Below are 16,922 nucleotides of genomic sequence, written 5' to 3' on the forward strand. Positions count from 1 at the left end.
ATAGTGCCTTGAGTGCTATAGGCTTGTTGAAATTGGTATTACTAATCTCTCAGAGAAGCAAGTTTTGCTCCTGGATAGCATTGGTATTTTTCATTAGCAAGCACACATTGGACTACAGATTTTCTTCTCCTTGTTTGCCTTATATACTTATGCTTTCTCTGACTCTTTTTTTTTTGAAAACGGAGTCTCACCCTGTCCCGCAGGCTGGAGTGCAGTGGTGTGATCTCTGCTCACTGCAACCTCCGCCTCCCGGGTTCAAATGATTCTCGTGCTTCAGCCTCCTGAGTAGTTGGAATTACAGGTGCATAACACGATGCCCAGCTAATTGTATTTTTAATAGAAACCAGGTTTCACCAACATGGCCAGGCTGGTGTCAACCTTCTGGCCTCAAGTGATTTGCCCACCTCGGCCTCCCAAAGTGTGGGATTACAGGCATAAGCCACCATACCTGGCCCTCTGATTTCTTTATACAAAGTTAGCTCTTGAATATTTTCTCCAGTGAAGAGATAGATAATCCAAGGTGAAATAATCCTCAAACCTTTGTATGTCACTTTAAGTACATACTTTTGAATGCGAGTATGTCTGCTATTTAAATTAACAAAAATAATATAAAACAATTATCTGAACATCTAGAGTAAGATAAACCATCTGGCATCCTTCCCTGCAATCCATTTGTTCCATATTGGTATTAGACATTCATAATATTAATTTAGGCAGTACAGGCCTCTCTCACATCTTCCCTTATTAATAAAATACCAATAGTAATAATATTGTTAATAACGATACTGTGTGTCTTATAGCACTTTAGAATTAAGTATTCAGTGTGCCTTTCCGTACATTTTATTATTTAATCTATGTGATGATCCAATGAGATAGACAAGGCAGGTATTATCCCTATATTAGAGATGAAGAGGCTCAGAGAGGCTAAATTCCTTACTCAAGGTCATGTAGCTAGGAAGAGGTAGTACTAAGATTCTTAAACTCGGGTCTTTTGACTTCTACTCCAGTGCTTTCAAAAAATTTATTTATTTTCTATTTGCAAGCTAACAAGTTCTGCTCCAGTGCTTTTGTGTGATACCACATGTATTTCATAGGACTTCACAGAAGCTGTTCTTCAAGTACATGGGGGAAGTGTAGTCAAATAATTAAAGAGAATGTTAGTGGGTGACTGTGTTTTCTATTATTAACCAATAATAGATAAAGTTTGTATTATTATTAAGGAAATTCTGAGCATTATTGTAATCACCATGCTGTGTGATGAATTGATGTAAACTCCACCATAACCTTGGAAGCAGAAATCATGCCCCCGACCCCCAGGAAGAAGTCACATTTACTGAAAATATTTTATAGTTACCAGAGGGTAATGCAGGCCTTTCCAGAGTTATTATTTCTGGCCTCTGTATTAAATTTTGATCTCTATATTTGTGAAAGCTTTTTAGTTTTTTTTGTTTTTTTGAGACAGGGTCTTACTCTGTCACCCGGGTTGAAGTGCAGTGGTGCCATCTCAGCCCACTGCAACCTCCACCTCCCAGGTTCAAGCGATCTTCCCACCTCAGCCTCCTGAGTATTTGGGACCATAGGTGCACGTCACCATGCCCAGCTAATGTTTTTGCATTTTTGGTGGACACAAGGTTTTGCTGTGTTGCCCAGGCTGGTCTCGAACTCCTGAACTTAGGCAGTCCACCCACCTTGGCCTCCCAAAGTGCTGGGATTATAGGTGTGAGCTACCACGTTGAAGCACAAAATAGCTATGGGATGTGTTCTTTTGATATTCATCTCATTTGTACTAACTCCTAATATTCATTAATATCTGTGTAGACATAAAATGGCTATCAAGATAAAACTGGTGTTACAGTAGTAAGTATAAATACCAAGGTAAATTTCATTTAATTGGTATGGCCATTTAGAATAAGTGGGAGGCTTATCTGATTATAGTTTATACTTGCCATTTACAAAATAATGATGTTTAACTTTTTGTATTACAGTGATTTTTTGATAACAGTTTTATTGAGATATAATTCATATATCATACAATTCACCCATTTACAGTATTCACAGTTCAATGGCTTTTAGCATATTCAGATTTGGGGAAACATCACTACAATAAATTTTAGAACATTTTTATCATTCTCAAAAGAAACCCATATGCATTAGCATTCACTCTGTTTCCCCTCCACTAGCTCTGTGCAAACTTTAATCTGCTTTTAGTCTCTATGGATTTTCCTGTTCTGGACATTTTGTATAAATGGAATCATACAATATGTCATCTTTAGCGACTGGTTTATTTGGCTTAGCATAATGTTTTGTAGGTTCATCAATACTGTATCATGAGTACTTCATTCTTTTTTGTGGCTAAGTAAATACTCCATTGCATAGAAAAATCTACATTTTATTTATTCTTTCATCTATTGGTGGGCATATGGGTTGTTTCCTCTTTTTGGCTATAATGCTGCTGTAAAAATTCATGTACAGGTTTTTGTGTGGACATATGTTTTCATTTCTCTTGAGTATATGCCTCTGAGTAGGATTGCTGAGTCAAATGGTAACTCTTACCTTTAATATTTTGAGAAACTTCCTGTTTTTCTTTTGTTTGTTGTTTTGTTGAGATGGAGTCTTGCTCTGTTGCCCAGACTGGAGTGCAGTGGCATGATCTTGGCTCACTGCAACCTCCGCTTCCTGGGTTCAAGCGATTCTCCTGCCTCAGCCTCCCGAATAGCTAGGATTACAGGCGCCTGCCACCATGCCTGTCTAATTTGTTGTATTTTTAGTAGAAATGGGGTTTCACCATGTTGACCAGGCTGGTCTCAAACTCCTGACCTCAAGTGATCCACCCACCTCAGCTTCCCAGTTCAGGGATTACAGACGTGAGCCTTCGCACCTGGCCTGCTAAACTATTTTTCAGTCTAACTACAGTTGTGCATTTTGACCAGCAATGTATGAGGGTTCTCATTTCTCTACATCCTAGCCAATACTTGTTATTTTCTGTTTATCATAGCCATGCTGGTTGGTGTGAAGGGACATCTCATTTGGGATTTGATTTGCATTTCCCTGATGACTATTGATGTGGACCATCTTTTCGTGTGCTTATTGGCTGTTTGTATATCTTCTTTGAAGAAATGCCTATTCATCGATTTTCTTTTTGGTTGCTTGTGCTTTTGGTGTCATATATAAGAAACCATTGCCTAACTCATGCTCACAAGGATTTACTACTATGTTTTCTTCTAAGAGTTTTATAGTTTTACATTTTAAAATTTAGTCTTTGATGATACATTTTGAGATAATTTTTGTATATAATAGGTAGGGATTCAAATTCATTCTTTTGCACTTGGATATCAGTTTTTGTAGCAGCATTCATCAAGACTTTTCTTTGCCCCATTGGAAATGTTTTGGCACCCTTGTCAAAAACCAATTTACTGTAAATGTGAGGGCTTACAGTGATATTTTTGATACTAATGTGATTTATTTTCTAAAAGTATATACTGCCTTTGTTTTTATAGGTTACTATTCGAGCTTCACTTGGACCTCACCAGTCAAAATTACCAACTGCACCTTCTGGTTATACTCCAGGCACTTCTTTTCTTCAGGTTACACCTCCGACATTTCAAAACTCAACTGCTGAAAATCCTATAAAATCTAATGCCAGTAAATCTAAGACAAGTAGGCCTCGTGCAACTACATCCACTGCAAGTAAAGCTAATACAAGTAAGCCAAGGGGACATACAGCTAAATGCAAAGCAAAACCCTCTTACAAGCAAAAGCGACAGCGCAACAGAAAAAATAAAATGACCTTAGCTTTGAAGAACTTAAGGTAATATCTTTTATTCTTTATATACAATACAAACTTAAGTATTAAAAGTTTATTTTTTATAATTTATCATATCATAGAACCCTCTGACACATTTACATGGTAATCACTTATCTGGCATAAAGACAAAGCAAATAAGAAAAAGGTACTTTTTACTGCTGCTGATCAGAACTTGAGTAATTGTGTTTATTCTGTAATTTTCATCTTTTATACTAATATTTTATGCTTTTATCTTATGATAGATTAATTGGTTTATTTGATCCTTTTTATTCCAGGGAAATGTTAACTGGTGTTAAATTTTTTACACTTATTCTAGCTTGTTTCAAAGCATATTTTGAAATTCTGAGTTTCTATTTAAAGATATCAATTTAAACATTTTGGCTTTAGTTAATAAAATGTTAAGATTTTCCCCTATTATTTTTGTTTTATAATCTATTTTTATTTTTATTTTTCCATCTCCATAAGGTGTTGTCGGGGAATTCACAAGTGCTTTGAGTGTCATTCCAAAATAAAAGATTTTGCAAGCCACTTTTCTATACACATCCACTGCAGTTTTTGCAAGTATAATACCAACTGTAACAAAGCCTTTGTTAATCATATGAGGAGGTAAGTTAAACATGTAAACTGCCAATCAGAATTGCCATTCAGGTCATTTGTTTTTTGAAAACAGAGTTGTCCTATTGGAAGCAAGTTTGTCTCATCAAGGAACTAAAAGGGTCTAGCAATAGGGAACTTCTAAGATGTTCCTTGTACTGTTTTCCAGCATAGTAACTCATAAAATTACTGGGACAAAAACTCTGAGAACAATTAGACTGATGAAATTAAAATGAGTTTGTTAGGGAAATTTGTTTTTTCTGTGGGACTTTTTTTTCTTTTCTATGTCTTTCAAAAAGTAGTTATTTTTCAACATAAAATGTTAAGTGTTTTCAGTATATTTATCAAATAAATACAGTCAGCTCTTGCATTCCACATCTGTAAATTCTGGATTTATAGAATTTACAACTGTGGATCAAAAGTGTTTTAAAAAATTAAGTCTATACTGAACATGTACAAACCTTTTCCCCTGTCATTATTCTCTAAACAATACAGTATAAAACTATGTAATAGCAGTTACATTTTATTAAATATCATAGGCTTACAAATAATCTAGAGATTATTTAAAGTATATAGAAGGAGATATATACATATATATATATATATATAGTTTATATGCAAATACTATGCCATTTTATATCAGAGACTTGAGTCTGCAGATTTGGGTATCTGCAGGAGGTCCTGGAACCAATCCCCCATGGATACAAGGACCCCTGGATATGTAATTTCGTGAGTGTTATCCTCTTCAAATCGATCATTTTGAGAGGCTCCAGGCTTTTTAATGATGCTGGGAACATTATTCTGTCTCTGTCTCCCCCATCTGTCTGTCCATTTGTCTTTCTGATCATCCATCTTTGCATTCATTCAATGAAATGAGACTGTAGGAATATTCCCATCATGATGCTACTGTTGGAATTCCTTTTCATACATCAATTCAACTTATATTATTTGAGCACCTATGATGTACTCTATACAAGGGAAAGACTTCAGAGACCCCATTACTTGGATTTGAACCTTGTTCATAGGGGCTTGCTTTATTCCTTCAGAATGGATTTTATTTTAAATAACCAAAAAGTGTTCAGATATAAATAAGTTGATTATTTTAATTAAGATAGTTCCATTTATTTTCAGTTATAAATAAGATATAACTAGCCAGACACAATGGCTCACGCCTGTAATCCCAACATTTTAAGAGGCCAAGGAGAGAGGATTGCTTGAGCCTAGGAGTTCGAGACCAGCCTGGGCAACATAGCAAGACCTTGTCTCTATTTTTAAAAAAGAAATAGGTATAACCAATAAAAGTGGTTTTCTTGCAGATTATAACAAGACATCTATATTATTTTCTGCTCATAATCAGCTACCACTTTGAAGGATTCATCCACCACATTTTTCGATGGCTTCAGCCTGGCTTGCAGGGGTTTTTTTTTCCCTTTGGTGGTCAGCCTGACCTTATGATACCTTTATTTCTTTAGTGCAAGTACTTCACATCTCCCTCTGCTTTGTTGTATCCCCTTTCTTAACACCATCCCATTTTACCTCATTGTAGACAATACTTATTTTGAATTCTCATTACCCCATGACTTTGAGAGTCTTGAACCTTTTTTTCTAGTCCAGTAGTACCAACTGAATTTTGTAGCCAACCACACCCTCAAGGTCTTCTGTTTTGAATGCTGCTTTGTTTCTGTCCTAAAATCCTTTATATTTTCAGGCATGCTTAGCTTAGCCTTGCTATATTTGTATCTTTTATCCTTTTTTTTTTTAATCCCAGCTCACGTTCCCTATTAGTGGGGCATCTTTTATCCTTTTTGATGTATCCCTGTGCTCAGTTCTAGACCACCACACCATGCTTGATTCAATCAGCTCTGAATTCATGGTCTTTAATTTGGTCCTGCCCTTTTAAAAATACCGCTTTGTTTTTATCTACCACATCTGTCAGATTTTTTATTCTAGTCCCTCAGTTGTTAACTTTGCCTAATAATTACTCAGAGGTCATCCTTTTTGTTTTTCTCAAGATTAACTTTTTCTTGCCTCAAGGGTTTTTTTTCCTTCATCCAGACATTAATCTCAGAAAACAGACATGTCCCCACTTTTTTTAAGTTAACCCTGTTCCTCGTCTCTTGCATTTCCTCAAGATCCTTATTTCATTATTTTGGACCTTCAGTTCATCTTTCTCTCTACCACATTCATTGTGTCTGCTAATATTTTCAGGCATGCTTTGAGGATGAGGGAGATCTGCCTTTACTTTGCATGTTTTCTTGTCTTCCTTTTACTATCAACATTTGTAAAGATTATACTTTACTAGCCTGTTTGTCATTTTTGACCCTTTGTGATTTGAGTGTCACCCCCTCCCACCTACACACAGCTAAAGCTGCTCCTTTAAAGGTTATCAGTCATATCCTAACCACTGAATCTACTCATTATTTTTCATTCTTACTCCTCTATGACTTCTTCAGATTATTTGACATTTTTGATCACTTACTTGTAGAACTCTTCTCAACTTCTGTTAAACTGTTACCACCATTTTTCTACTTTCCTTTTGGCTACTCCTCCTCTATATAATTATCTTTTCTCCCTTCAACTGTTCTTGCCCCTTTATAATCCCTTTCTTGGTACCCTAACCATTCTTAAAGTTTTATCTTCTACCTTTCAACTGTAAATCCTCTGATTTCAATGCTGAGTTTCCCTGAAACCCAACTCTTTGTTTCTAACTAGGATTCAAACCACTTTTACTTCTGTACCCTTTAAGCTCAGTCTGTTTCAAGGCATCATTTGCATAAACATGAAGCACCAGCTAGGAATGATTTACTATCCCAAGTTTCTGAAGCCCCTGGAGTTCTCTTGATCTGCCACCATACATCCTAGCTTCCTGAGAGTCCACCTTCTGCAGTTTACCAATCTGCCTCTTCCACTACTACAATGGTTCTGCACCTATACCCCAGTTTCTCTAAAGCAGATCCTAGCCAACCCTTCCCCCAATACACTGCTGTGAGTAATGTTGTTCTCTTATTCTGTGCCAAACACTTGACTGTCCTAATGAGGCTTTAATTCTGCCCCTAATTTATAGAGGATTAAATTGGAAAATATTTTTGACATTTCCTAAACCATGTGTTCTTCCATCCTCACCTCTCCCATTTTCCGTAGGCTTATCAACTGTCTTGTAGAACCTTCAGCCCCATTCTATACCCAAACATTCCCAATTGGCCTAAAGTTACCTTCTTAACCTTTTCCTAATTTCTGGTGATCCCCAGCCCTGCACTGTCATCACACACATTGAGCTCTTACTCATCATTAACCTCATATAGAACTGAAAGCTTCCACTTCTACTCTTCTAATGGCCTCGTAGGTCCCTTTGCTTTTCCCCTATTTCAACGGCACATTGTTTCCCTTGCTGCTTCAGGTACCTCCCTCTGAATGGTGCACCCTCAGTCCTACCTGGTGTGGACTTTTGTCATAGGTTTGAACTCTGTATGTTCAGAGGCTTCATTTTCTCAGAGGTTGAGTACCTTTATTCCCAGCCTATACCAACTCTATTGTGAGAAGACAGGCCCCCAGAATTGATCAGTCTTCCCCAATGTATAGGTTCTTCATATTCAGTATCTAAAGTAGCTTTTTCTTATTCTTGATTATTCTCTGGAATGCCCCTCTCCTTCCCTCTCATTTCACCCTCTGTGAAGTATCTGATCAGCACAGCCAGTCAGAGGAATCATTCCTTTCTTTAGGTAATGTAACATTCTCCTCTTCTGCCTCATATGTGTCTCTGTTACCTCTTTGAGAGAGAAGCTCTTTGTATTCACCATGGTTCCTATTCTGAGAATGTATTCTTGGAATTATAGCTGGCCATAATCTTTATTTTCCCATGCATATATAGTATGCTGGTGATGGTTACCTTGTGTCAGGGTAACTGTTGACCTACTGTGTTGGGTCTGTCAGTACAAGATAGGGCTAGTGCTTCTCAAACTAGCTTGCATAAGAATCAGCTGGAAAACTTGGGAAAACAGATTTCTGGGCCCACTGTCAGAGATTAGTTCACTATGTTTGCAGTGAGGCCTGAAACTGTATTTCTAACAAGCTCCTAGGTGATGCTGATGATGCTGGTCCATGGACCACAGTTTGAGTAATACTGTGCTAGGCTAATCCTGGCTAATCTTGCCTGGTTTTCTAACACAGGAAAACTTTCCTTATCAATGTAAAGGGAAGCATAAAAGCTATTACCATTGGCTATGAAGTTTGGTTAGTGGTTTTCTGATCTGTGTGTAGGAGAAGCATTGTTTTAACTCATGAGCTCTGCTTTTAATTTACTCTCTTTGAAAGTTCTCCTGGTAATTGCAAAGGACCCTTTAAGTGCTTCGTTTTTATTGAATTAAGCAATAGCATTTAGCTCAAGTAGTGTTTACTTCCAGGATCATTCAGATTATCCCCTCTCCCCAAACATATTAAGATTAAAATGTAATAAATAATTAATGTTCTCCAGCCTGGGTGACAGAACAAGACTCTGAAACAAAAAATAATAATTAGCATCATTATAACAATTTCTATCATAGCAAAATACATTATTAAATACCTTTTAAATTGTTCTTACCCTTAATAGTTAAAAAACTTTGACACTCTTTGCATTTTTAACTCAAGTATTTTTTTAGTAGTGGTGAAGTACTGATAATCTAAGAAAATTCTCAGGGAAATATGTCATTTCTCCTAAAGTGGAATGTAAGGTAAAATTCTTGAATTAAACAGAGTTGACTGTCTTCGTCCATTCAGGCTGCTATAACAAAATACCATAGACTGGGTAGCTTATAAACAACAGAAATTTATTTCTCACAGTTCTGGAGGCTGGAAAGTCCACGATCAAGGTGCCGGCAGATTCAGTGTCTGGGTGAGGGCCCATTCCTCATAGACAGCACCTTCTCACTGCATCCTCACATGGTGGAAGGGGCACACTGGCTCTCTAGGATCTCTTTTATAAGTGCACTAATCTCATAAGGGCTCTGCCCTCATGACCTAATCACTTCCCAAAGGCCCCACCTCCTAATACCATCACTTTGGGGGTTAAGATTTTAACATATGAATTCTGGGGGACACAAAAATTCAGATTATAGAAATAACCAACAGAATTTTATTATTTAGATCATGATCTTTTATTCAAAACTAAGAAATTAAGCATTGGCTTGAAATGTCATAAAACTAATATGGCATTGTATAATAAAATTAATAAAATCTTGTTTGTCTCATGTTTCTCCAGCTCTCATAGCAACCATCCAGGTAAACGGTTTCGTATTTTCAAGAAGCATTCACGAACTCTCAGGTAATCATTGATTTTTTTTTTTAAATTCTTTTCATTGAAATATTGCAGTAACTTTTAAACCTGATGTTGAAGTGCCTACTTTGGAAATCTAAATGATTGCTACTGAACATGATAGAGTTCTGTTTATTGTATCCTTAGACCAAAGTTGGAGGGATAGCCTATCATCTCTGTCTAAACTCTCAGTAGTGCCAAGCATTAAGATGAAACTTTCATGCATTTGCATTGTAAAATAACTAAAATAAGGTTCTCCAACCATATTTGAATAGAAGTAAGTTTATGAAAACATTATAATACTTGAAGTCAATATATAGCCTTCATAATTTTTAATGTTTTTAGAATTAAAGTATATCTTATTTACTGTACAGAAAAACTTATTGATAAATATTTCTAAAGGCATTGATAATTAACATTGGTTATACCACACACACTTAGCTCAAAATCCAGTAAACATCTATTTTTTACACTATTTTGATATATTTTGACTCCATCTTTCTTTTTTAATTATTTTGCTCATGTTGACAGATGTTTGCCAGGCACATAGTACCTGGCGCATAGGAGGCACTTGGTAAATGTTTGTTGAATAAGTTAGTGTATATGTTGAAAATGAATTATGTGGATAATGTTGGACCAACAACTCATAGAGGAAATTTTTATTGTATTTTTAAAACATATTCATGTTAGGCTGGGCACTGTGGCTCATGCCTGTAATCCTAGCACTTTGGGAGGCCAAGGCAGTTGCATCACCTGAGGTCAGGAGTTGGAGACCAGTGTGGCCAACATAGCAAAACCCTGTCTCTACTAAAAATACAAAAATTAGCTGGGTGTGGTGGCAGGCACCTATAATTTCCAGCTACTCGGGAAGCTAAGGCAGGAGAATCGCTTGAACCTGGGGGGCAGAGGTTTCAGTGAGCCGAGATCATACCACTTTACTCCAGCCTGCACAAAGGAACAAAACTCCATCACCCCAGAAAAACCAAATACATATTCATGTTATTTTTAAAACATTACCGAATACAAGGAATTAGAAAATAGTAAAATATATTAGGTGTTACCTTTACTGAAAAATGTTTATAAGAATGAAAAGATATTTATTAGTTCTAAATATGAGACTTTGATTTGATTTTTACCACATTATTGTCAAGCTCAATTGTGTGCTTGGTTTTTAAATTTTTAGCTGTGTGATTTAAAAGATCTGAGGTGCTTTTTTTAAACTTGAGTGGATCTCACATGTAAATAGAAAATTGGTCAAATTCTGTGTATGGGTCAGGCACAGTGACTCACGCCTGTAATCCCAGCACTTTGAGAGGCCAGGGCAGGTAAATCACTTGAGACCAGGAGTTTGGGACCAGTCTGGCCAACATGGTGAAATCCTGTCTCTACTAAAATACAAAACTTCACCAGGGTGTGGTGGTGTACACCTGTAATCCCAGCTACTCAGGAGGCTGAGGCACGAGAATCACTTGAACCCAGAAGGCAGAGGTTGCAGTGAGCCAAGATGGCTACATTCTAGCCTGGGCGACAGAGTGAGACTCATTCTCAAAAAATAAAAAAATCTGTATGGAGTTAGTATTTTATATTTCTATAAACAATTTTTTCATAATTACTATTTTGTTAAAATGAAATGTTCGTTCTTTAGCTATTTATAGTGCACCTATTGTGTATAACACAATGTAGCAATTCCTATACAGATGACAGCGATGAAGAAGAAGGCTTGTGCCAACCTTCAAGGAATGTACAGTTTATTGAAGGGATATAAGGTGTGAACATAAATAACTACAGTAATACAAAGAGGTTTCTAATAAGTACAGTGAGAGATACTGATTTCAAAAGGGAGAGAGGTTTCTTCTTATAAGAAGAGGCACAAGGGCATTCTAGTTGGAAGAAATAACATGAATAAACGTACAGAAAGGAAAACGCAGAAACCATACATATTCTTCTGAATCACAATGAGTAACTAGGAGTAAAATTTGGACAAAGCACAAAGTGCATTTATCGTAGTATTAAGATCAAAGTTGGCCAGGTGCAGTGGCTCATACCTGTAATCCCAGCACTTTGGGAGGCCAAGGTGAGTGGATCACCTGAGGTCAGGAGTTCGAGACCAGCCTAGCCAACATGGCGAAACCCCATCTCTACTCAAAATATGAAAAAAAAATAGCCAGCCATGGTGGCATGCGCCTGTAATTCCAGCTACTCGGGAGGAGGCAGAGGCAAGAGAATCTTGAACCTGGGAGGCAGAGGTTGCAGTGAGCTGAGATCGTGCCACTGCACTCCAGCCTGGGCAACAGCAGGACTCCATTCCAAAAAAAAAAAAATCAGTTTTGGGAGATAGTTTTGATTTATTTCAAGATTGTGGAATCCTTGAAAATGAGGCTAGGGAGTTTGGGCTTAATTTTCATTTGGAAGACATTGGGGAAGCCATTGATGTTTTAAGTAGAGTCAAGGGCGCTGAAGGAAGATCACTTTGGAAGGGTATACGGGATGAGTTGTAGCTGCATGAGACACACAGCCTGGATAAGGCTATTGTAGTGGTTAAGATTTGTTTAATAATGCCCTGGGCTAAGGTAGTGGGGTGGTGTCACATCATGTTTAAGAGCATGGGCTTCAGAATCAAAGGACTCCCATTTCCAACCTGATCCTGGCCTCAGTAGATTACTGAAACTGATCCTGTCCTCTATAAAGAAGTAATTATAGCACCTATCTCTTTGGGTTGCCGTAAGATGTAGATCAGATAGTATGTCTAAAACCCTCAAACTGGCATAGAGTTAAGTGCTCAATAAATTGTTAATAACATAAAACGTTTGAAATACTGAATGTTTTACGTAAGAAGAGAGTCAGATATAACTACAAATTTGAACCTCAATATTAGGAAAATGGCATCATAAGAGAGACTTTCCCCCTGAATTTCATGGGGAGAGCACATGATACCAGTTTTATGAAGAGAATTTTTGATGTGCAGGAGTTCTGGCTAGGTGTAAATACACAACAGGTTGTTAAAACTAGAGAAGTCAATCTGAGGTATGCTACTGGTTTCCTACACAGGTGAAATATTTATCTGATGAACTTCAAGCATATATTGTTAATAAACTGATAATAATAATTACATGATTTTAAAGGCTTCACATTTCTTTTCTAATTTTATCCTCATTTGACTAAGATACTAGATTGCAGAGTCCACAGACTGTACCTTTTTTATTCACTATTGTATCCATAATACCTAGTAGTACAGTGTGGGTGAAGAAGGTTCTCAGCAAATGTATATTTATATATTTGAGTGAATGAATATTACATCCTTCCTTTGCAAGTAGTAACTTGTACACATTACTTAAGTTGTTAAGGAAGACTGGGCTGAGTCTCTTGATGCCTAGCTTTTAGCAACAAGTTGAGAGGTGACAATTTATAAAGCACTAAATATTAGCATAATTTGGATTTGGATATGCCATTTTCTTTTCTTTTTATTTTATTTTATTTATTTTTTGAGATGGAGTCTCACTCTATCACCCAGACTGGAGTGCAGTGGCACAGTCTCAGCTCACTGCAACCTCCACCACCCGGGTTCAAGCATTTTTCTGTCTCAGCCTCCTGAGTAGTTGGGACCACAGGCACATGCCATGATGCCCAACTAATTTTTGTATTTTTAGTAGAGATGGGGTTTCACCATATTGGTCTCAAACTCCTGACCTCAGGTGATCCACCCACCTTGGCCTCCCAAAGTGCTGGGATTACAGGCGTGAGCTACTGCACCCAGCCAACGATGCCATTTTCTAGAGAACCATTTTAGATATATCAAGTTTATATGATAAACAAAATTGGAAAATGATTGTTGTGGTGACTAAAATGCAAATCAAGTAAGTACATGGAAAAATAATTACTGAGCTCGTGTGGATTTCTGTAAATGATAATCTTTCTTACTGTCTTCTTTTTTTCATAGTGGCATTACTCTAGTGTGCCTTAAATGTGATTTCCTAGCTGATTCTTCTGGCTTAGATCGTATGGCTAAACACTTAAGTCAACGTAAAACTCATACTTGCCAAGTTATAATAGAGAATGGTACGTATATGTAATTGTGTTACTTTGAGTTTCTGATACTTATTTCAGTATTTTTGATCGGACATCATATGGACCCATGTATTAAATTGATAGTCTCACTTGTCATATATGCTATTTTAAATGTAAAACTCTTTTGATTTCAGTTTCCAAAAGTACCTCAACTTCTGAACCTACTTCTGAGTAAGTTTAATTTTCCTTCAGTGCATTTTGCTTTGATGGACTTTAGCACTGTTGTATCTTTTAGTGTATCATTAATAGAAACGAAAAATATTAATTTTTTTTTTTTAAGCTGCCCATTGAAATAGATTCCTGCTCTATGGAGTTCGTGCAACCTGGTGCAAGACAAGTTGGAATTTCCTAAGTTCAAAGTTCTGAAGTGTTTTCTCATACAACAGCAGTTAAACAGCCAAGTTCATAACACTAGCTCTCATTATTCAGATCTTTTCAGCTTTCAGATGGCACTAGACTCTTATTCCACCTTATCTTTGTGTCAGGTTAACAGATCTTAACATGTTTTTTTCTCCAGTTGGCTCTCTCCAAAAATACCTTTTGTTTTTCTCTGCTGTACTTGCCTTGCCTTCAGAATATTACATTCCAGATAATGTAACTGTTCATCTTTTTCTGTCTGTTTTTTCTGCTTTTCTTAATTTCTTTTAAGTCTTACATGTTTAGGTCAGATAGCCAATTTTTCTTCATTCCTTGTTCATTATTTTTCTATTTTTCAAATGAAGAAGCAACACATTAGTTTCAAAAAAATGTCCAGGGGACTCCTGGACAGTGTCCCCTTTTGATGGACACAACTGATACCTGTTCTCGCTTTCCAAGAAATGTGAATTATTTGACTGTGAGACCTCCTCTAGTTTGTGGCCTTAAGAAATCAGGTCTTGGGAGAGTCCCTTCCTACCTGACTGACCTCCCATAAGGCTGATGCTGATTTGGCCAGAGATGACCTCAAGACCCACCAAATAGAGCACAACTTCCCACTGAGGGCGTTGGCTTTTGATCTTAAGCTTATGGGTCAGTTCTAACCAAGAAAAGTCTATGAGATCACTGCTTCAACATGCAGGTTGAAGTTTAACCAGTTTGGCTGCTTCCTCTAGCAGGCATGCAGTACAAGGAATATAAAAATTCTGGTTGTATTGGGAACCAAGGTTACTTTCTTGTTCTTGGTAAAACAAAATTTCTACAATTACAGTTCCCAAAGTCACAGTTGTTTATGTTATCATTTAAAGTTTTATCCAGTATTATAGTAATTTTCAGCAATACTAATTCGCATTTTTAAACATATTTAAAATTTTATTTTGTTTTATTTTGGTAGCTTGGTTTTATCTTGTTCTTAGATAAGTGCTTCAGCATCCACGTTGACGGTTTGCCATTTTGGCTGCTGCTCTTTAATCTTCCCCTAGCAGGCATGCAGTCCAAGGAATATAAAAATTCTGATTGTATTGGGAACCCAGGTTACTTTCTTGTTCTTGGAAAAACAAAATTTTTACAGTTATATTTCCCAAAGTCAGTTATTCATGTTTTCATTTAAATTTTTATCCAGTATTCTAGGAATTTTCAGCAATACTGATATTCACATTTTTAAACATTTTTTTAAATTTTATTTTATTTTGGTAGCTTGATTTTATATTTTTCTTAATCAGATTTATTTTACTGTTTTACTTTTCTGTCACCTACTTGTCCCAGATTCATGAAATTTACTGATGTCCATTTTATGTCTACTTTTTAACTCTTCTCTTTGTGTTTGTTTTGTTCTTGTTACAAACTCCAAGTCATTTCTTAGAATTGTCTATAAATTTCATGTAGCTACTTATTGGTAGCTTCTTAATTTGGTACTTGTTCAGACCACTAGACATTATTACATGCTCTATCATTAACATTAACTTAGGGATTGTGATTTCAAAGACAAAGAATTGGCGAAACTCTTCTTACAGACCTTAAAAGAAGTTTTAAAGTTATGTTTCCATACATCTAATACATAATATCTTCTTAGCCATTAATGTAATTTCTCTGGATAAAGATAATATATTCAAAAAATATTGGGACCAAAAAATGCACTTGTTTCTTGCCCATATATATATAGATGTATATATTTTTTAATTTGGTGTTTGTTTATTTTGGTTACATTGAATATAGATTTGCTGAACAGTTTTGATGTTAATTATTTTTTTAATAAAATTTGTATTGTTAAAGTGCCTTGAAAATTATTTTCTAATAATTTCATATAAAAGCTGTAGGTTGTGTCATACAACTATAGGAGCATTACTTTGCTCCTAGTTCCAGGGAGCCTGATTGCTTAACCCACAGACCGAAAGCTTTATCTACTGAGCACATCTTGCACTTTTTCTTCCAGCACAGTTAAAAGCAAACTATTTATACTTTACTAATTCCTTGAGCAACTAGCAAAATACCCCTCTGTGATCTTAATAATCGTGAAGGAAGGTGGGCAGGTTCTGAAGTCGTTTGACTCAATATGGGTGTTTTTTAACTCTAAAATTAGAACTGGACCAGGTACAGTGGCTCATGTCAGTAATCCCAATACTTTGAAAGACTAAGGAAGGAGCCAGGACTTTAAGACTAGCCTGGGCAACACAACAATACTCTGTCTCGACCACCAAAAAAAAATAATTAGTTGGGTGTGGTGGCATATGCCTGTAGTCCTGGCTACTCAGGCTGAGGGAGGAGGATCACTTGAATCCAGGAGTTTGAGGCTGCAGTGAGCTATGATCATGCCACTGTATTCCAGCCTAAGCCACAGAGCAAGCCTCTTTTTTTTTTTTTTTTTTTTTTTTTTTGAGACGGAGTTTCGCTCTTGTTACCCAGGCTGGAGTGCAATGGCACGATCTCGGCTCACCGCAACCTCCGCCTCCTGGGTTCAGGCAATTCTCCTGCCTCAGCCTCCTGAGTAGCTGGGATTACAGGCACGCACCACCATGCCCAGCTAATTTTTTGTATTAGTAGAGACGGGGTTTCACCATGTTGACCAGGATGGTCTCGATCTCTTGACCTCGTGATCCACCCACCTCGGCCTCCCAAAGTGCTAGGATTACAGGCTTGAGCCACCGTGCCCGGCCCGACTCTTTTTTTTTTTTTAAGAGAAGCTTTTTAAAAATCAAAATTGCTTTAATGTACTTTGAAACACTGAAAGTGTCAGTGGCCACTGCTATGTAGTAT

At 36.8% G+C, this 16,922-nt stretch overlaps 1 protein-coding gene across 2 annotated transcripts in view; it reads left to right on the forward strand.

Moving 5' to 3' along the window:
- Positions 1 to 16,418, forward strand: part of ZNF280C (zinc finger protein 280C) — a 65,685-nt gene extending 49,267 nt beyond the window's left edge. Inside the window, exons 13-18 of one of the 2 annotated variants that reach the window (XM_064361200.1) lie at positions 3,498 to 3,808; positions 4,271 to 4,411; positions 9,636 to 9,698; positions 13,627 to 13,745; positions 13,889 to 13,925; positions 14,035 to 16,418. In XM_064361200.1, the coding sequence (XP_064217270.1) occupies positions 3,498 to 3,808; positions 4,271 to 4,411; positions 9,636 to 9,698; positions 13,627 to 13,745; positions 13,889 to 13,925; positions 14,035 to 14,050 (687 nt within the window). In that variant the 3' untranslated portion in view covers positions 14,051 to 16,418. The remainder of the gene's footprint in view (positions 1 to 3,497; positions 3,809 to 4,270; positions 4,412 to 9,635; positions 9,699 to 13,626; positions 13,746 to 13,888; positions 13,926 to 14,034) is intronic. The other variant, XM_012458747.2, reaches the window with a different exon arrangement.
- The last annotated feature ends 504 nt before the right edge of the window (positions 16,419 to 16,922 follow it).

This window comes from Aotus nancymaae, unplaced genomic scaffold (assembly GCF_030222135.1).
Source record: "Aotus nancymaae isolate 86718 unplaced genomic scaffold, 86718_ANA_hifiasm-v0.15.2.pri h1tg000004l, whole genome shotgun sequence".
Taxonomy (NCBI): Eukaryota; Metazoa; Chordata; class Mammalia; order Primates; family Aotidae; genus Aotus; species Aotus nancymaae.